Here is a 19,719-nt window from a genome sequence, read left to right as displayed (position 1 = left end):
AGTACGGTTTCCATTGGACAGCTGTCAATTCCCATTCCCTTGTCCATTCCCGTTTTCGGGATTCCTGATAGGCGGTTGTCCATTTCCTGGTGGCCCGTTGGCTGGATTTCCATGGCCATTCTCGTTTGCATTCCCATTTGCTGGCTGCTGGTTGTTTGCTTGCGCTGCATTGTCCGGTTGTGCGTTCGCTGGCGGCCCGTTATTAGCAAGCGGTCCGTTGGCGGGTGCATGCGCCGGCTGGACTGGCTGTGCTGGCTGAGGATTAGGAGGTGGGTTGACTGCCTGAGCTGCTTCAGCTTCCTCTACTTCACGTGTTTCCAGCATCATTTTGTTCATCGCTACGTTGTGGTAGAACACAATAACGAGGTGGGTGCCCAATCTATATACGGCGAGGGCGAATACAGGTATTAAGACTAGAATGACAACGATGACATGACTGGGGCGCATGGCTTTCTGCACGAGAATCACCCTGAAGAAGAGTTGGTGGTTCTGGTGTTGAAACAGGACAGCTGGAGATGCTTGATATACCCGCGTCGCAGGCACTTGAATATCGAAATTTTTAGAGGCTCGCATACATACCCAGGCATAAAGGCCATGCGATATGCTGTCGTAAGAGGAGTCAAACAATCCTTGTTCAAGGTGGCGGCGGACGTGGTTCAGTGGCAGATGTCCCAGGGGCTAACGTTAGATGTGAGAAAGGGGCACTTTACCATCGCTTAGCAAGTTAGAAGCAAAAAGTTGGAAAATTAAGAACATACCATTATGTGGATGAAGTCACCCTAATAGCTACTGGATTGGAGTTGAGGAAGAGGTGTTTCATATCAAAATAAACAATTGACAGGGACGCTTCTCCCAGCAACAAAGAGGGAGCTGTCGTGATTTAAAATGGTCTGTGACCAGTGAGAACCAACAACAAAAGGAATTCCTCCTGATGGCTACAAGGAAAAAAACATATAATAATATCTATGAAAGAAATTAGTAACCACAATCAAACAGAAAATTCACACCTTTCTTTGTTGAAAGTCAGGGTGCTACACTTTTTCTCAAAGCGCTCACTCATCACAATCAATAACCGTTCTCAGATGAGATAACCAGCAATGGTGCATCTCAACTTTCCGACCCTGACTCCACAGAATTTCCAGCCCTTGACTGATCCATCCCTTGTCCAAGGACAAAGTCTCAGATGGGGGTGCAAGGAGAAGAATGTTCGCGCCGCGAATGACTCGAATGCCCAAGATAAACACGTCTGGGTTGGAAACCCAGCCTAGCACACCATCTTCACCGGCCTCTCCCATTGCATCGATCAACGCGGAAATGCCCTCAGTAACCCAGGAGTAAAGCTGTAGAGCAAAGTGTGTGTTTCCTGGCCTCAATATTATTCGCGTTAGAACTTTCGCCCATGTCTCAACCTCCCGTACGTCTTCAACGAACAAATTCTGTTTCTCTTCTTGGAATAGAACTGTGCTTTTTGTCTGAAATTTCTCGAGGAGCCTGGGAACAGGAGTGAGACTTGTAGTACTGTCGATACTTGAAACCAAGAGGCTGATTGGCAGTCCTAGGAATCGACCCATTGCCTCTGCACATAGTATTGTAGAATCAACGAAATTTTCGGCAAGGATATCGGCCAACTTAGAACTCGCAGCGAGAGGGAGTAATGCAGTGGTTTTGTTTGTGCTATTAAATTCAAGAGAGAGAAGTATGGACGCTGCTTGAGCTGCAAGATATCTGATGCCCTCATCATCGTCGACTAACATCCCATACAAAACAAGACATGTTTCTAGGAGATAGGGTTTAATCGTAGAGTGGCTGCTGCTTATTCTTAACCCCAAGAAGAAAATTTTCATTGAGACTGCAGCTGCATGGCGGGTTGAGAATTCCTATATGATTGGTGAGCCAACCTGCAACTCAGAAAGGGATAATCGGCAATAACTCACAGTTTCATCAGACATGGCAAATCTTAGGCACTGGTTCCACTTATCCAACCTTGCTTTGAACTCTAAGGCAAACTCAGGGGCATCGGATGATAGCATGCTCAATGCCAAGAAGCATCCCCGCAAGCGTAGTGACGCATTAGCCAAATCACGATTCCATAAACTGACACCATCGCTGTCTTCTGGTATATCTACAGATACAACTAATTGTCGTAAGGAGGCGAACTCATCCGATATCTGAGTATGATGTTCAAACAGCAACATCAAGTCGTCCGCTAGGTTCGAGGTCATGGTAAGCTGTATTTGCTGAGAGCGAGCGCCCTGAATCATGGCAATGTAGAACTCTATTCTCCGTATCTGCGACCTTTTATGGGAGCAAAAAGTGTGCTGTATACGGTCTAGCAACCAACAGGTGGTATCAGAGTCTAGTGCTGAGATAGAATTCATAAACACCAATAGATCTTCTAATGCGAGATTCTGTGCTAGCATGATGCTAATTTTAGAGACAGAAATTGCTTTTAGGAGAAGAAATGAAGATCTGGGAATTGGTGTATCGGCCTGTGAGAGTAGTTCGCTGAGTAAATCGAAAAGGCCGTGGTTTTCCAATAATGTATTGATTTGTGCTAGGACAGTGGCTAGTTTCCGGTCAGTCGGTTAAAATTGTATCTGAAGCCATTGGAAATGAATGATCACACGTACTTTCAAGGCCACAGCGGATAGCAGCCTGAACGACATCATTAAGTATTTCAACCAAGGTAGCCTGCACAAAATGAGACTTGGCCCACGGAAATAGATTTTTGCAAACTTCCCGTACAGTGGAAAAAGCCGTTCCAGTGTTATCTAGAACGAATGAGTGAACATGCCTTTCAAACAGATTGATGCACCTTACCTAACCAGTAACTGCTCGAGGAAACCCACAGCCTTTGCAGAGCATATCTAATACATAATGCCGTTCCGTGGATTTGGTTCTGAGGGATAGATTCATGGGAAACTGCGGAAAGTTCGCAAACACTCGCCAGTATCTCTTCATGCCGGAGAAGGGACGCATATATCCTCGCTGAGTGCTCCCTGATACCCCAAACGGGACTCCGAAACTGTTCGAATACAAGGATTTTTAGGAATTTGTCTTCATCCCCTGAGAAAGATGGTACCTTCTCTCCAATTAGCTCAAGGGCTGGGAAAACTCGTTCTGTTTTGATGGAAAGTTCCCATAATTTCGAACTCGACCCTTTTGACTCATTCACGATAGAATCTTGTAGGAGTTGGGCCAATAGCTCAATTAAGCCGGGATACTTTTGAAAGATGATCCTGCTCCCTAGTTCAGATCCAGAATTTCCACCTAAGCCTACGCTGCATCCTGCCTTGAAACGACACATCCGATTCATTAAAGCCTTGAAGAGCATCAATCCGCAATTGCGAATCGTCCACCTAAACTACATGTTAGCCAGATATAAATCCAAACGCGAGGACTGAACTACATTTTTGATCCCAAGCATTCAGCAGATATCCTTAGGCACGGCATGATATAAGCTTCTGTCAACGTGGCCAATTTGGTATTCGTGAAAATATCTTTCAGGCAATTTAAGGCATGAACCTGTGGCAATTTGATATCTGATCCAATAGCACCACTGGGTGTATCCAGGCTAGCAATTTCCTGAAGATCACGCATGATTTTGTGGAAAATAGGGCCATTGGGCTGAGAAGAAGCTATCCCTGTCACTAGTGCAGGGAGGCCCGCGGATCTTCGGGTCAACTTCGAAGCCTGTGTATCGATAATTGCCAAAACATCCTATTGCGGTTAACACTAGATTCCAAAGAGAGATACGTAAAGAGCAAATACCTTGTACCAGATGTTCAGGAGGCCGGAAACGCTAGAGTCCTTCGTCTGGGCACATTTTTGACAGCAAGCCGTGAAAGTCTGAGAAACCGCTGAAAATGCACCACGATGTCGTAGCTCAGCAAGTTGTGTAAAACTTAGCGTTCCAATTTTGTTGAAATCGGCTTCGACGAGCCCACTACCGGAAGTGTCAGGAGCGTAGCTCGAATTTACTAATATTGCGTAGAGAAGCATACTGTTTATTTTGTGTCAGCACCATCCAAACTGGAAGCCATTTAGAAATTACCTGGATTCCCGCAAAGCACGCCAAGAGCACGATAACAAATCCTTCGGGCCCCTCAGCTCATCTGCTGCGTCCTCATCTTGACCTTCAGGGGAATCTATACAGAGAATGTCCCTAACACCAAGCCAAATATTTTCGCAGATTAAAATGAGTCGATCATGATACAACCTCCAATATGGGCGCCCCGTCTCCGGAGAAGGGAACACCGAATGAAATTCGGGGGTCGACACTATATACCTACTCACGGTAAATCAGAAACACGCTTCATCAATCTCGAATGAGAACTAAGGGATTTCCTACCTCAACGCGGAGATATATCCGTGCACAGAAGTCTCCCGAATTGCGTTTTGAAACGAGCCATCAGTTGAATATAGGTTCCCCTCCAAAGTTGAAAGAAGTCGTTCCACAATAGTCTGCTTTAGCTCATACCAGTTTCCACTGCTGTCTAATGTTGTGTTGGAACTGGCAAGGTCAAATAAAATGTGATAGAGGCGAGCCACTGCATCAGCATGATCAGCTCTACTAGTGCCACGTGCGACGCGCTCCGCTCTTTCCAGAGCCTTAATTAGTTGTAGCCGTGAATGTGAATAGCGCCCATCTGAGATGTATTTTTCTCCGTCATTCTCGAGAGATGTTCGGATATGTGTCCGAGGAAACATATTCAGAAGTGTCGAAGCCGCAGCTCGGACGTCATCAAATGGGTTTATAAGTAAATCACCAAGGAGTCTGAAGAGACTTGGTCGAAATATTTCAATACTGCAGTTCCAGGAGGTTTGATCTTGTCCAAGTCTGGACAAGTGTGCATGGCCAATTCTGTTATCCAGGCCTGTCTGCAATAACAATACCAATGTTTTGAGTGCCGATATGTGCCTCTGATAGGACATCGTTGGCTGAAGTTCTAGTTCGAGAAATCCCACATACCATCGCAAAAATTCGATATGATCGCCAGCGGTATTGGAGTATCCGACCGCATATAAATCATTTGCTGCTGTATGTTGATTTGCAAGTTGCGATCCATCATCAAGGCTCGTCGACTTGAGACACGAAGACAGGCAGCCGCGCAACCTAATGATAAACTTTCGAATCAGGCTGAATATCTCTCCTCGATATTGTGGGTCGCTATCAGTATGCATGTAAGGGAAATTTTTGATCAGGACCTGGAGGGTATCTGAAGAGAATGGTTTCGTAGTTGAGGGGGCTGCTATCAACAAAGAGAGAGCCGATATCCGTACGGCAGCTTCAGGGTGTATCAAATATTCACCAATTCGCCCGCTTTCAATAACATATGATTGGCAAGGAGTCGCGGATACCTCTGAGCCTAAAACTGGTTAATTAAAAATCGCAACGGACAATTAAGAATTTGTAACTCACTGCCTTCTTGCACAAGGCCTAGCTCTTTGGCTGTGTGAAGAGCAGCGAAGAGTACAGTAAGCTCATCTATCGTGATATCATATGAACCGAACTGCAAGTCGTTGCATGGTAGAGTTCGGATAAAACTCTGAAATCCAGATGGCATCTGTTTGAACAACGGATAGAGAAAATGATCCGACACCATCTCTAATGAATCTATATTCTGCAAGGCGATATATTTGAGAGGATCCTGCCAGAGAGGTCTCGAATTACTGGGACTAATGTACAACGAACTATTCTTCATTGACTCGGTCCCTAATCTATGGCAGAGGAGAGTAAATAGTGTTCCAGCAGGAAGGGCTAAATCTCGGTTATTAGAATAAAGGAGAAGAGAAATGCTAAAAATTTTTGCAGTGTAGAACACCAATTCATTTTCTCCAGCCCTTGAACTGTTTTCTCTATTAATAAAACAGCTTATCGGAATACCGAGCTTGATGCAATGTCCTTCTAATCTTGATGCCCAGACCATGGAATTCTCTAGCATCCATATTTTCATAGATTGGATTAATTCAAGCACGGGGAACGCATCTTTTCGGATAAGCCACTCCAAGGAGACTAGGCAAGCCTTGAGCCTTGGCCGGGGTTCACATAGGATGATGTTGGGGACTACCAACTGAACTATGTTAGAACGCACTGACTGGATGATAGAGTCGTCGCGGTGCCTTGAAGCAATTCTAATTAGCGACGTTAGGACCAGCCTCATTGGCTTCGGTTTGCGCTCATAACGGTCAAGAAAGAACTCAAAGGTACAGGTCCAGGGAGGCTTAGATTCGGACAAAGTAAACTCGCGGATCTGAGCATTTATAGAGAGAGTTGTCGCATCAAGAAACGCGCTAATTGCATTACAAATAGCCACCATATGAGATGATGATAGATCGTTGGAAGAAAATGTTCTGAAAAGACATTTCCAGATGGGGATGATCGATCTAAGGGCCCAGTTAATCTGGCTGATCTTCTAGTTAGACCCAGCCTAGGAAATCGGAAGTAAGCTTACAACAGGGAATCGGCATGCTGGATGAAACTCTTTAACGGGCCTCTGGTGGCCTCGTTTAGCACACGTTCCGGGATAACGTCCAAGTCTGGAGAGGTCAGACATTGAAGTGGATGGGGTATCTTCTGTTGTTCTTGGGTCACAGGCTTCCCAGCGTCCATTATTCAAAACGGACACTCCGTACTAGCGTATGGAAGCCAAAAAGCTATGCCCAAAAGTCATAACAGGATTGTGCATCTAGCAAATTACCGGTCCCCGCACCTCACATTTTTATATTCGTCCTCAGCTCGTGCAAACTGCTGTTGATGACTAACCGGGCCCTAGATGATTTGTAAGCTGCCGCTCACCTGCAAATTAGTTAACTAGTTAGTTAACTAGTTAACGTAATCGATAAGCGAGCGAGCCACATAAGCAAGCGAGCCACTTCCCACCTGCCATACAACAAGAATGCTTTTCAACGAAAATGTCAACCACTCAAAGAAATAAAGTCTCTGCTCAAGAAGGAAGGCTTCTTTTAGCCATTCAAGCACTTAAAAATGATCAAATTTCAAGCATACGAGCTGCAGCAAAGCTGTATGATGTCCCTCGCTCAACCCTCACTCACCGTGTCTCTGGTCGTACAGCACGCGTGGACATTCCCCCAAAGAACCGAAAACTTAGCCTTACAGAAGAAGAATCACTTGTTCAATGGATTCTAGCCATGGATGAGCGAGGTCAGCCACCCCGGGTTGCAGCTGTACGAGAAATGGCCAATCTCCTTCTTGCCAGTCGAGGAATCAACCCCTCACCCACAGTGGGTGAATGCTGGGTACGAAACTTTGTCAATCGCTATGAAGAGCTGAAATCCAAGTTCTCCCGCAAGTACGACCATCAACGTGCACTATGTGAGGATCCTGAGGTTATCCGTGGGTGGTTTAAGCTTGTACAAAACACCATTGCAAAGTATGGGATTCTGGAAGAGGATATCTACAACTTTGATGAGACAGGCTTTCAGATGGGGGTTATTGGGACTGTCAGAGTGGTGACTGGATCTGAAAGAGCTAGGAATCCCAAGCTTGTACAGCCTGGAGATCGGGAATGGGTGACTGTTATTGCTGGGGTCAATGCAATGGGCTGGGCTCTCCGTACAATGATTATCCTCAAGGGAAAGATGCATCAGTCCTCTTGGTATGAGACTGAAGGGCTGCCGCATGACTGGGTGATTGGAGTCAGTGAGAATGGCTGGACCACTGACCAGCTGGGCTTGTACTGGCTGAAAGAGGTGTTCAACAAGGAGACTCTACCCCGTACAAAGGGCAGATACCGACTGCTGATTCTAGACTGGCACCGAAGCCATGCCTCAGCTGAATTTGATCAATTCTGCTCTGAGAATCAGATCATTGCTCTCTACATGCCACCACATTCCTCTCATCTTCTTCAGCCACTGGATGTTGGGTGCTTCTCCCCCTTGAAGACTGCATATGGACGACAGGTGGAGAATCAGATGCGGCTTGGGATCAATCATATTGACAAGGAGGAGTTTCTGGCCCTATATCCTGCAGCTCAGATGCAGGCTCTGACTGAGAACAACATCAAGAGCAGTTTCAGGGCAGCTGGGCTGGTTCCATACAATCCTGAGCAGGTTCTCTCGCGCCTTAATACCACAATGCATACCCCCACCCCACCTGGGACCTCTTATAGCTCTCAGGCCTCCTGGGCCACTGCTACACCACATAATATACACCAGCTAGAGCAGCAGACTAAGAAAGTTAAAGGATATATTAAGCACCGTACGCAGAGCCCACCCAGCCCAACTGATCGTGCCCTAAATCAGCTGGTCAAGGGATGTCAAATGGCAATGCATAGTGCTGCTATTCTAGCAGCTGAAAATAGGGAGTTAAGGGCTACAAATGCTAAACAAAAGAGAAAGCGAGAAAGAGGCCGTACATATGTAGCCCAAGAGGGAGCTTTGGGGGTGGAAGAAGGCTTGGATCGCGTACGAAGCATCAATGAATGGGAAAGAGGGGTGGTTGAGGCTGCTGAGTCCCAACCACGAAGACGTGCAGCACCACAGTGTAGTGTATGTGGGATTATTGGGCATACTGCCCGTACATGCTCTAAGCGTACAGGAAATAATTGATAATATCAGTTTGTTAATTTTGGGTTGTATTCAGGACTTGAAGAGCATTCTTGTTGTATGGCAGGTGGGAAGTGGCTCGCTTGCTTATGTGGCTCGCTCGCTTATCGATTACGTTAGGTAGTTATGTAGGAGGATAATGTTGGCCCTAGGCTGCCTATCACGGACTAGCGCTCAGCTGCCGACATGCTAATACAACCACTTAGACGTCCCACAGATAACGTTCGTTGTCATTACTAACTAACTACGCGAGAGCAACACAATATGTATTAGGCCACTAGGGCAAAAGAGCTCAATCACCACCAGCGCCGTGGTGGTATAGAGGGTACGAATCACCCAATCCAATCCCCCCAACAATATGTTGGGGGGCACGTGATAGGGTAGCCGTAGTACCCACTAACAAATTAGTTAGTCAACTAACTTAACCAAGTTAAGTTAGGGCATACGACGGACTTAGTGTTTTTCCGATGGCTGTGGAAAAATTATCGGTGCAATCGAGCCTCAAGATCTGATTTTACTCTCCATCTTTTTTTTTGCGACTATATCCCCCTGTGTAAATACGACCTTTGCGGAGAACGACGGCATAGCCAGGAGCGCGGTTGGCGCTAGAAACCCTCCTCCTTTCCATTCCCCACATCTCCTCACTGGTTTTGGTGCAATATAATCGTAATTTTTCGTCATGTCTATCTGGGATACTCTCTCAGGACGCAAGACCTCAACCCCCTCTAGCCCCCCCAGTCCCCCTGCTTCTACTTTCGATCCTACCTCCGCCCAAGATGCTTCCTCATTCCTCTCTGGCGCCGCAATGCCAGACCCCTCATTATTACATCCTCTTGCCGGACTGAACAAAGACACGTTAGATTACCTTTCACTCGAAGATTCCGCCCTCGATGACTTACCCGGCTCTCGCTCCGCACTCCCTTCAAGGGGTTGGTCAGACGATCTCAGTTATGGAACGGGAATTACATATCTAACGGCATTGTCTATTGGTGGTACATGGGGTCTGATTGAAGGACTCCGGAAAACTCCTGTTACTGCGCCTCCAAAGCTTCGACTGAACGGCGTCCTCAACTCGATTACCCGACGGGGCCCGTTCCTGGGTAACTCTGCGGGTGTGATTGCGGTAGTATATAATGGCATTAATTCGACTATGGGGCATATTAGAGGGAAGCATGATGCGGCAAATAGTATATTGGCGGGCGCTTTGAGTGGCATGTTGTTCAAGAGTACAAGAGGCCTGCGTCCGATGATGATATCTGGTGGGATTGTCGCTAGTGTTGCTGGTGCTTGGGCCGTACGTGTTTTGACTTTGACCTCCAATCCTAATAATCAACTGTTGCTAAATGTTGCTGTTGTTCTAGGTTACGAGACGGGCGTTCTTCTCATAATGTCGGTGTGATTCTCGATTTGGGTTCAAGAAAATCATATTCAGTTTGAGGTCGGCGTTTTACCCTGTCTTTCAGCAACGTCATTTTGAGATTTCCCAAATGAGAAAAGAAATTTCGCTCCTATCTTTCAAGCTTTTTGCTTCCATCTTTCTATTGCGATGTATTAAATATCTAAGCAGCTTTTCCGACTCTCTCTCTTTCCACTCTGGCGTGCATGTGGAGCATCTTCTTTGCTATTTTCTCCATCATCAGACAATTGCACGATACGGGTTTTCTTCTGTTGTACATATAGAGGACTTTATTTCGATTGTCTTTTCTTTCTGTTTTCATTATTTTGTTATTTTCTCCAGTGATGCCACATAATTTTCTCTTGATTGATCCCTTAATTTTATTATTCTTCTATTTCATGGAAACTATATACTTGTGGAACCTTCTTCCCGTTGAGTTCCTATCGCTGAGTTTCCATGTACATGTACATCTCCTATGTGTCATTGCAAACATTCACAAAAATGAAAAACGAAAGCGAAGAGGAAACATGAGGACCGCCATTCGGCGCTAACAGCTAAACTCATCACCAAAGGCCCTCTGGTGATCGCGGAAGGATTATACCTACAACATCCATACTGCTGCAATACTAGAAACCCGAAAGTGCCAGCTGAATCCAAGTTTTTCAGAATCCTACCAGCAGGCTATACACCTTTCACACCGCCGTGTTCTCGACAGTGTTGTTATCAGACCAACCACTTGGTTGCTGGGCAGAAGGAACAGTGCGGACCCGGAGTCTTCGTCCAACCAACTCTTATACGCGTTTCCCGCGTAAAATATACAACATCCATGTAGCTATCACGGAAGCAACTATTCATATGCTCTTCTCTCAATTTTCATCAGATTACATGCACTTTTCCCTTAAGCGTGTGTCACAAGGCTAACCGTTTGGCATCCTCAAACATATTGTGTGAAGCGTGGATATACTTCGAGCCTGAAAGTGAAAACAGAACCCTATATCATCCAGATACCCAAGGGAAAAATGGAGCCTTCTATCCTAGATGTGGGGAGGAGGGTCGCTACTGTTAGCGACATGATCCAATGGCTTTGGCATGATGGATTCTACCGTGGTGAAGTCGGCTGGTCGGCAGAATGGGATCCAGGTGCAATATTCGGAACCCCTAATTCTACCTCAGAACCATATGTCTTTGGCGTTTCCACATTGTGTGACGCGAAAGCTGGCCGACCGCTACATCTTGAACCAAATGTCGATGAAATTTCTGACGTAGCTGTGGAGGGAGCTGCGAATGCAGGGTTTCCAGAAACACTCTTTGGAGACGCCCATGCGAAGTACGTTAAAACGATGATCAGACAACATAAAAAGTTGCTTCCGGATGCTCTTCAGGAAATCGACCAACGACTGCTGAAGGCGGGGGTATCGGCGGAAGAAGTGACGTCTCTCACTATTGGGAGGGCAACAGATGCATATAAGAAGCTAGCACGGCTGGATCAGGTAACAGGAAAATGTTCTCCATCCTCTCGACTACAATTCCGTGTCATATATGATATTTTACCTGGTGAATGGAGGGAGATGGATGTTTACCTTCCTCGGACGTGTCGGCTAGGGGACTTTGAGGACACCATGCTCCGTCATCGACTTGTGTTGGACCTGAGGCATCCCACATCACCTTCGTATGAAAATTTACCCGAAAACCTGGGAAACCCTTCGGAGGGATCACAGTCTGGTGTCGAATTGCGAATCCTTACCAAGAAGCCAGGCTTGGGCAAGAAAGTTTGGGCGTACAAGATAGCCGAGGGGGATCAGAGTGATACAGAAAGGAGGAACTTTAAAGGATGGAAAGCACTGTGCGATGAGCAGGACTTCACGGACCTCATGCAAGCTTTGTTGAAAGACGGATCGAAAGAAGCTAAAATGGCAATTGTTTGTCACGTACGAAGAGATACTAGTAACATTCCCGTCCACCCAAAGCAAAGGATAAACTGACCAGCTATTTGATAGGAAATCACCCTTGAGACGGCGAAGCGGATGATGGAAAGACAGAGCGAGACAGAAGTATATAAAAAGTCGACATTCTACACATGGGATGGAGAATTGGATAACTCCAGTGACATGGCAGAGGCCAACAGTAACATGGCAGTTGACGGATGCATGCCAATCCCTGATGACTTTGACTGGAGCCAACTAATAGACGAGGAGGTTGCACAATGGGAGGAAGATTCTCCAAACTAGGGGTATAATTGTGTGTATTACTTTGACAGCGTAAAATATTCCAAGTAGAAGCTAATCCCTCTTCCCCCGTGAAACCTCTGATGTTCTTGATGGCTTCAAAAATCCCGAGGGTATCTTTAACTTACGCTGACGGGGGGTATGAGGTCGTGGGGTCCCATGAGGGGAATCCCATTGAATTTCTCAGTTTCGAATCCAACCTTTTCAAGATTGCCAAGTATAAAGCGATATTATATCGAAGCTCATATTCAAAGAAACGATCCTGTCATTCTGTTAATGGCTCACCATCACCTGGGTCTTTTGGTCGCGGAGGGAGATCGTCATCGATACTAAGATTGATATAATCCTCCAGCTGAAGTCTAACTATATGCCTCGTTCTCGATCCCACGTATCTACGTATCCCAACCCTCCGAAGATTTCAGGATAATAGGGGTTAGCCATTGGTGCTAGGCGTTCTAGGGGTACTTTATGAGAGAACAAAAATAAGAGAAAACAAGAGGTAGTTGACTAGTAGCCATCCTATCTGAGCGGTTATAAGATATTGAAAATAAGAGGTGTTCGGTGAAAATGTAAAGATCGTTTTTAAGATCGGATTAGTAGCTGAGAATTTACACCAACCTTAATCCGGATACTGTCACTAGCTCTAAAAAGGAAACTGAGATTTTTTTTTTTTTTTCTCGATTTTGATGGTTGAACACGGCATGAAAGAGGTCTGACCGGTTTATGTGCGAGTACTAATCACATCAACATACACTCAGATACTAGTAATGTTGGACGTCTGGCCGCAACAAATAAAATCAAGCAAATTCTGGGCATGGTAAGATATAAGCTCTGGACTAGCAGGTTATCTAATGGCGAATTCTCATTAAGTTATCACTTTGGGCACAAAAGCTTGATCGCCACCAGCGCCATGCTACCACAAACATTTATATCGTAGATTTTTAACTACCTTTTTGCTATAAAGTCTCGTTTATTAAAGGAGTGGCAATTCGGTAATAGAGCTTTGTGGAATCGCCTGCAGTTAACATACGCTGTACAGGACATTTATCAGCCAAGTTCTGCCTCCTCACACCGCTTTTGTCCCGCTCAAAACTCCAATGGTCTCCGCCCCGCCACCAGCTCCCGCTCTTCCCGCTTTCCGCCTCCCGGTTCCCGCTGCGCCTCCATAGTATGTATTCATTGCCGTCACTGCCCTATGGCTTTATACATGTGATAACCCCTTGTGTTGTCCGGGGTTAAAGACAACATAATTTCTCCACGTTGACACTATTACAAGCTCCGCGAGCGAGTCAACTTCGTGCGCCGCCTACCTGTGGGCCATGCACCGTCTTCCGTTACAGAAGCCCGCAGTAGGGCCATCCCCTCCTCAAAACGATCTCAACGCCGGTGCCCAGTTCATCGTCACTCCAGATTCCGATCCTCACCAGCCGCCATCCTTCCACTCCGCAGCCCAAGGCCACCTTGCTCTGCGATCAGAGAACGTAGATGCAAATCTTTCTAGGGACAGCTATTCTGACGGCGGAAATAGCTACGTGCTTTCGAAACCTGCTCCAAATAATAAATCACTTCCGTCTCAAGCAACACAGTCAATCTCAATACCACGAACACCTTCGCTTCAAATATACACCGATCTGCCATCGATCCATATGACTGCACCACTCTCAAATGGCCCCTGCGAGGCCGACACACCCATCCGCGCCAGCTCATCGTCTAGTAGCCTCCCCCACCGCACGCCAAGTATTCGGACTGCGCTCGCGGCGGCTCACTCATGTGCTGGATCGATATCCCCGAACTCGGCTTTCTCGTCGCCACAGCTGGCGGCCCTGGTCGATATTACCCCTCTGCCTTCTCCCACCTTTCTGAGGTCCTCGTCCTGGAAATCTGCAACTAGCAAATCGCCGTCCCGGACGCCCTCTCCCTCGCCAATAAGTGGGTCTACGTTTAGCATCTGTAGAATAGGATTATCGGAACGACCCAGGTCGTCATCCGACCGACAGCAGGCTCAACCGAACAGTGAATTTCAGCTACTTGAACTGGAAGAAGCCCCTGAGGCTATACGACAAAATATGCACACTCGAAATCGGAGCCTAAGTGACTATAAGCCTGATACACTTCATGTTCCTCCGTCTCACAAGGCTGCTCCGTCCAGAGCTCTGCTCCATAACCACACGACAGCACTTGCTCAAGATATGGCGACCCGCAACAATATGCATCGTGAGGATTATTTAGCTGTCCAACGTGGGATATCGTCCCCTTCCCCTACACGTCTTCCAACTCCTCCACGAATTGCGCCAAATGGCCAAGGTAGCAGTGATACAGATCATATACCAATACTGGTTTCACCCGTGCCTCAAACCCCAACGTACGATGTTATATCGATTAGAACACAACAACCCCGTAGGTACCGGATGCTCCGCAAACTAGGTCAAGGAACATTTAGCAAGGTTGTTCTAGCTATGAGAGACGATCTTGGCGGAAATATTAGCTCTACCTCGGGTGGCAGCAAGTTACTGTCCTCTCGGCTAGTTGCTATAAAGGTGGTGGAGTACGGCCCGGCCGGAGGAGCAAACAAAGAAAGAGTTGAAACTTCCTTAAGTCGAGAAGTCGAGATTCTCAAAACCCTGAATCATCCCTCCCTTGTCCATTTGAAAGCATTTGGCGGCGATAACAAACGAGCTTTGTTAGTTTTAGACTACTGCCCTGGTGGTGACTTATTCGAGTTCGCAAGTCGGGCAGTAAACCCATTATCCCAACATATCATCCGCAGAATATTTGCGGAGTTGGTAGCCGCCGTGCAATACTTACATGCACATTTCATTGTGCATCGGGATATTAAACTTGAAAGTACAGCAGCCCGCTGGATTTTCTCTCAAAACTACACCGTCTTTCTTTCTCCCCTGTTTCAATTTCTCAGCTCGTGCTAACTCTCCCGTAATAGATGTGCTCATAAACATCCCTGCGTCCGTGATACAAGATGTGTCTGACTGGCGAACGTATCCCCGCGCCCTCGTCACTCTTAGTGATCTCGGGCTATCAAAACGTATCCCTGAACCCCCAACAAGCCCTTTGCTGCATACAAGATGTGGTAGTGAAGACTACGCAGCTCCGGAGATCCTCATGGGACAACCATACGATGGTCGGTCGACCGATGCTTGGGCAATGGGAGTCCTTCTGTACGCGATTATGGAAAATCGACTTCCTTTTGATCCCTTGCCGGGAGCCAGAGGCGACCCTGCCAAGCTTCGCGCGCGAACCCCACATCGGATAGCTCGCTGCGAGTGGTCCTGGTACCGGTTTTCCAATGGAGAGGGCGACTGGGACCCAGTTAAGGGAGAGCAGTGGGAAGGTGCCAGAGCATGCGTTGAAGGTCTACTTCGAAGAAGCACCAAACGGATGGGCCTATATGAGATCGCACAAATGCCGTGGGTACACGAAGCTGTCGATGATCGAGAAGGTCTGAAAAAGGGGGATATTGAAGTCCCTTAGCCAGCTAGGTATTTTTATATATCATTACTACACGTCTCCTTTCGCTAACTTACGTCTTCCTCCTGTAACTTTTGTTCTTCCATCTTCTTTCCCGTTCACCCCCAGTGTCTTCTCATCATTTTCTCGATTCCTTTTTTCATCCTCTTTTCTTCTCTAGTCCTCCTCTTCGATTGTTGTCATGGTGATGTTGAATGCTACATATGATTCCAGCCACCAACTTCGATCCTTTCGGCTTGACCTTGCTGTTCCCCCAGCGATTCAGGGGGCTACACAATAAAGGAAAAACGCTTTTTTTCCTGCGACGGCATTCCCCTTCCACAGCCTTACCCTCTTATGATTTTGTTTTGCATGAGAATGAATGGTGGTAATTTTCCTGTCTCCCTTTACCTTCTCTTTGCACTCTGTTTTTAAAATCTACATTTTTTGAATTTGCACACCTCTTCGTTTCACAACTCTATATATAATAGAAGGATTACGCATAATGTACATATACATACCTATATACATAAAGTCCAATAGAATAACCAGATATAAGGATGCAAGAAAGCAATTGAGTAATTGCGGTCCGTACTAGTACCCGTCATGAAGGCTCCCAAGGAATGCCGAGCAAAATCCGAGAAAGGCCTAGAAAACGGTTAGTTCGCAGCGTGCGGTCTTAGGTATTTGAGAGCAAAGTGCCTTGCCTCTCTTCGATATACTCGATCAACAAATACCCTGCCGCAGTCAATCTATAACATCATGATTCTGCAGGTAGCTTGAGGCCTAATAACCCCCAGGCTTAAAAAGGAATATGAAAACTAAAAATGCCGTAGAACCATAAATGTCATAAGGGTAGTGACATTATGAGAAAAAGTGTGGTCTTCCTCACGTTTAAAAGCATTTCAGGAATCAAAAATCCCCCCAGGAACTATGATAAAAATGTTCAAGAATTGACGGCATCCTTATAAACAGTGTGATATTCCACAAGCTTGACCTTTGCCCCAAGGCAAAATGTATTTTTAAGGAATTCTAATTGATGCACTATGAGCTAGTAGCTTTCAATTTTGCTGAAAACAAGTGATAGTAGAAGTCTTTGCTCTTATTGTCATTATTCCGTATCGAGAAGTGTATCTCAAAAGGGGATCCCACCAATCCTCTCACGTCCATTTCTCCCCTACCTCTGGCTGCTTCGTTGGCTCAATCAAGAGCCAAGGAAAGATGATCAACCAGCTGAATTTTGAAGTTTGAGGACAGATAATTTCTGAATGGGGCGAGGCTGGTAGAGTTAGGAGGCAAATATTAGTGAATATGAAGCCTGGATATGGTTGTTGCTCAACGCGAATGAGATAGCCCGTGTAATCCTCCAATTTACTCAGGAAGACTCTTGGAGAACAGCATAAGGGATGTAGAGTTGAGATCATTACTAGTAGTTTACTGCCCCTTTATACATAAACATGGATTTCAGCAACCGTCTTTCGAACTGCCCATCTCGAGGAGAGGAAGGTTTGCTGATGGTTTAAGCTGTCCCGTTTAGGCTAGTTAACTTAGCGTGTTGAATCAGCTCCATCACTACGGCAGCCTATAGTGACAAATGTGTCAAATGGGTTTTTTTGATGTTTTCCACTGTAATTACCTAATTCCACTTACATAACGTAATCAATAACCTTCCCGATCAAATACCCTTCCCGATCACTTCTTCACTCTTTTTCATGTTTATAACTAAATAGAACAACAATCACATAAGAAAAATAGATTAATCATATTAAGAATCATTTACAAATCAGCTTTCACACGTACGAGCAGTATGTCCAATAGTACCACATATACTGCACCGTGGTGCTGCTCGTTTTCGTGGTTGAGAGTTAGAAACCTCAACCTTCTCATTTTCCTGTTCATTGACACTTCGTACGCGATCTATTCCTTCTTCAACTCTTAAAACCCCTTCCTGAGCTATATATGTACGACCTTTCCCTCGCTTTCTCTTTTGCTTCTCATTTGCAGCTCTTAGTTCCTTGTTTTCCTTTGCTAAAATAGCAGCACTACACATAGCCATTTGACACCCCTTGATCAGCTGATTCATAGCTCGATTGGTTGGACTGGATGAACCCTGTGTACGATGTTGCATGTATCCTTTAATCTTCTTGGCCTGGAGATCCACTTGTCGTACATTGTGTGGTGTGGCTGTGGCCCAGGAGGCTTGAGAACTATGAGAAGTTCCTGGGGGGGTGGGTGTATGCATCTGGGTATTAAGGCGTGAGAGAACCTGCTCTGGATCGTACGGAACTAACCCTGTAGCTTTAAAACCACTTTTGATGTTGTTCTCATTCAGGGCTTCCATATGAGCTGCTGGATAGAGAGTCAAAAACTCTTCCTTATCAATGTGATTGATGCCAAGCTGCATTTGCTTCTCCACCTGTCGTCTGTATGCCTTCTTTAGAGGAGAGAAACAGCTAACATCCAAGGGCTGAAGAAGATGAGATGAATGAGATGGCATGTAGAGAGCAATGATGTCATTCTCAGAGCAGAATTGATCAAACTCTGCTGAAGCATGACTTCCATGTCCATCAAGGATCAAGAGTCGATATTTGCCCTTCGTACGAGATCGAGTATCCTTGTCAAATATCTCCTTAAGCCAGATCAACCCCAGCTTATCATTTGTCCATCCATTCTCACTGACTCCAATCACCCAGTCATGTGGCAGCTTCTCAGTCTCATACCAATGGGATTGGTGCATCTTTCCCTTTAGAATCATCATCGTACGTAAAGCCCAACCAGTTGCATTAACTCCTGCAATAACAGTGGCCCATTCCCGATCTCCAGGCTGTATAAGATTCGGACGATCAACTCTCTCAGATCCAGTAATTACTCTGGCTGTCCCAATAACTCCCATCTGAAATCCAGTCTCATCAAAGTTGTATGTATCTTCCTGTGCAATCCCATACTTTGCAATGGTGTTTCGTACGAGATTAAACCATCCACGAATAATCTCAGGATTCTCACATAGAGCTCGCTGGTGATCATACTTTCGAGAGAATGTTGATTTTAACTCCTCATGACGATTAACAAAGTTTCGTACCCAGCATTCACCCACTGTTGGAGGGGGTTTGGATTCAGACTTGATTTCTCGTTCAGAAAGAAGCAAATTGGCCATATTTCGTACGGTTGTGATGCGGGGTGACTGGCCTCGCTCAGTCATGGATAGAATCCACTGAATAAGAGATGCTTCCTCTGTAAGACTGAGTTTTCGGTTTTTTAACTGAGAATCTTTTCGTGTTGTGCGGCCGTGTAATCGATCATATAAACTTGAATAAGGAACTTCGTACGCGCGTGCAGCAGCTCGAATACCTGAGATTTGACCTTTATCTAGAGCCTTAATAGCTAATAGAATCCTGCCTTCTTGATAGAAGTTTCTTCTGTCACTTGTTGTTGACATTTTGATGAATAAATTGTATGATGTGTCTTAAAGTGAAGAAGTGATCGGGAAGGGTATTTGATCGGGAAGGTTATTGATTACGTTAGTTACACTCATAGAAATTTATACTAGAAAGCAATACACCTTGGATTCTCTAAGTACTGTACATTTTAAAACAGTGAATATCATCATGAGATATCATCGCTAGATATCATCGCTAGATATCATCGCTAGATATCATCGTGAGATATCATCATTAGATACAATTGATAGATATCATTGTCAATATATATATACTGTGGTTTCCACACTATACTGGGGCTGCTGGTTGCAGTGTATAGATGATGGGTTGTGGCCACACCTGCTATGGGCCGGGCCACACCACCCACATCCACTAGATATATATATAATATATATCTTATTAATATATATCATTACTAGATATCATCATGAATACCATCACTAAGTATAATAAGCTAGTACTATGATAACTAAATTATTCATAGCAAAAAGTCAACATAATCATTTGTTGAATGATTGTGCTTATGATGATATGTATATATATTTATATATATCTATGGATCTGTTGTGGTCCGGCCCACACGCTATAATAGTACCACCCAACCCATCATCTATACACTGCAACTATTTAG

General features: G+C 45.5%; 7 protein-coding genes across 7 annotated transcripts; 4 read left to right on the top strand and 3 right to left on the bottom strand.

Moving 5' to 3' along the window:
* Positions 1 to 24: 24 nt before the first annotated feature.
* HCAG_04008 (predicted protein) lies at positions 25 to 5,567 on the bottom strand (the record flags this gene model as incomplete). The annotated part of the gene is made up of 11 exons (XM_001541860.1): positions 25 to 678; positions 908 to 935; positions 1,057 to 1,877; positions 1,935 to 2,566; positions 2,631 to 2,771; positions 2,821 to 3,359; positions 3,410 to 3,693; positions 3,772 to 4,003; positions 4,055 to 4,165; positions 4,352 to 5,369; positions 5,423 to 5,567. 11 exons carry the CDS (start codon positions 5,565 to 5,567, stop codon positions 25 to 27), a joined length of 4,605 nt encoding a protein of 1,534 aa, XP_001541910.1.
* Positions 5,568 to 6,016: 449 nt separating this feature from the next.
* Positions 6,017 to 6,613, bottom strand: HCAG_04007 (predicted protein; the record flags this gene model as incomplete). The annotated part of the gene is made up of 3 exons (XM_001541859.1): positions 6,017 to 6,067; positions 6,096 to 6,387; positions 6,456 to 6,613. 3 exons carry the CDS (start codon positions 6,611 to 6,613, stop codon positions 6,017 to 6,019), a joined length of 501 nt encoding a protein of 166 aa, XP_001541909.1.
* Positions 6,614 to 7,152: 539 nt separating this feature from the next.
* HCAG_04006 (conserved hypothetical protein) lies at positions 7,153 to 8,692 on the top strand (the record flags this gene model as incomplete). The annotated part of the gene is made up of 2 exons (XM_001541858.1): positions 7,153 to 8,511; positions 8,606 to 8,692. The coding sequence occupies 2 exons, from the start codon at positions 7,153 to 7,155 to the stop codon at positions 8,690 to 8,692; spliced, it is 1,446 nt and encodes a 481-aa protein (XP_001541908.1).
* A 555-nt stretch (positions 8,693 to 9,247) lies between these two features.
* On the top strand, positions 9,248 to 9,956 carry HCAG_04005 (mitochondrial import inner membrane translocase subunit tim23; the record flags this gene model as incomplete). The annotated part of the gene is made up of 2 exons (XM_001541857.1): positions 9,248 to 9,862; positions 9,930 to 9,956. The coding sequence occupies 2 exons, from the start codon at positions 9,248 to 9,250 to the stop codon at positions 9,954 to 9,956; spliced, it is 642 nt and encodes a 213-aa protein (XP_001541907.1).
* Positions 9,957 to 10,983: 1,027 nt separating this feature from the next.
* On the top strand, positions 10,984 to 12,192 carry HCAG_04004 (predicted protein; the record flags this gene model as incomplete). The annotated part of the gene is made up of 2 exons (XM_001541856.1): positions 10,984 to 11,892; positions 11,962 to 12,192. 2 exons carry the CDS (start codon positions 10,984 to 10,986, stop codon positions 12,190 to 12,192), a joined length of 1,140 nt encoding a protein of 379 aa, XP_001541906.1.
* Positions 12,193 to 12,956: 764 nt separating this feature from the next.
* HCAG_04003 (catalytic protein kinase domain-containing protein) lies at positions 12,957 to 15,675 on the top strand (the record flags this gene model as incomplete). The annotated part of the gene is made up of 4 exons (XM_001541855.1): positions 12,957 to 13,006; positions 13,229 to 13,357; positions 13,466 to 14,968; positions 15,210 to 15,675. 4 exons carry the CDS (start codon positions 12,957 to 12,959, stop codon positions 15,673 to 15,675), a joined length of 2,148 nt encoding a protein of 715 aa, XP_001541905.1.
* A 1,651-nt stretch (positions 15,676 to 17,326) lies between these two features.
* HCAG_04002 (conserved hypothetical protein) lies at positions 17,327 to 19,087 on the bottom strand (the record flags this gene model as incomplete). The annotated part of the gene is made up of 2 exons (XM_001541854.1): positions 17,327 to 17,373; positions 17,452 to 19,087. The coding sequence occupies 2 exons, from the start codon at positions 19,085 to 19,087 to the stop codon at positions 17,327 to 17,329; spliced, it is 1,683 nt and encodes a 560-aa protein (XP_001541904.1).
* Positions 19,088 to 19,719: the final 632 nt, after the last annotated feature.

Source organism: Histoplasma capsulatum, genomic scaffold (assembly GCF_000149585.1).
Source record: "Histoplasma capsulatum NAm1 scaffold_3 genomic scaffold, whole genome shotgun sequence".
NCBI lineage: Eukaryota > Fungi > Ascomycota > Eurotiomycetes > Onygenales > Ajellomycetaceae > Histoplasma > Histoplasma mississippiense.
The sequence above is the reverse complement of the archived record's forward strand: the minus strand, read 5'-3'. Positions and strand labels throughout refer to the sequence as shown.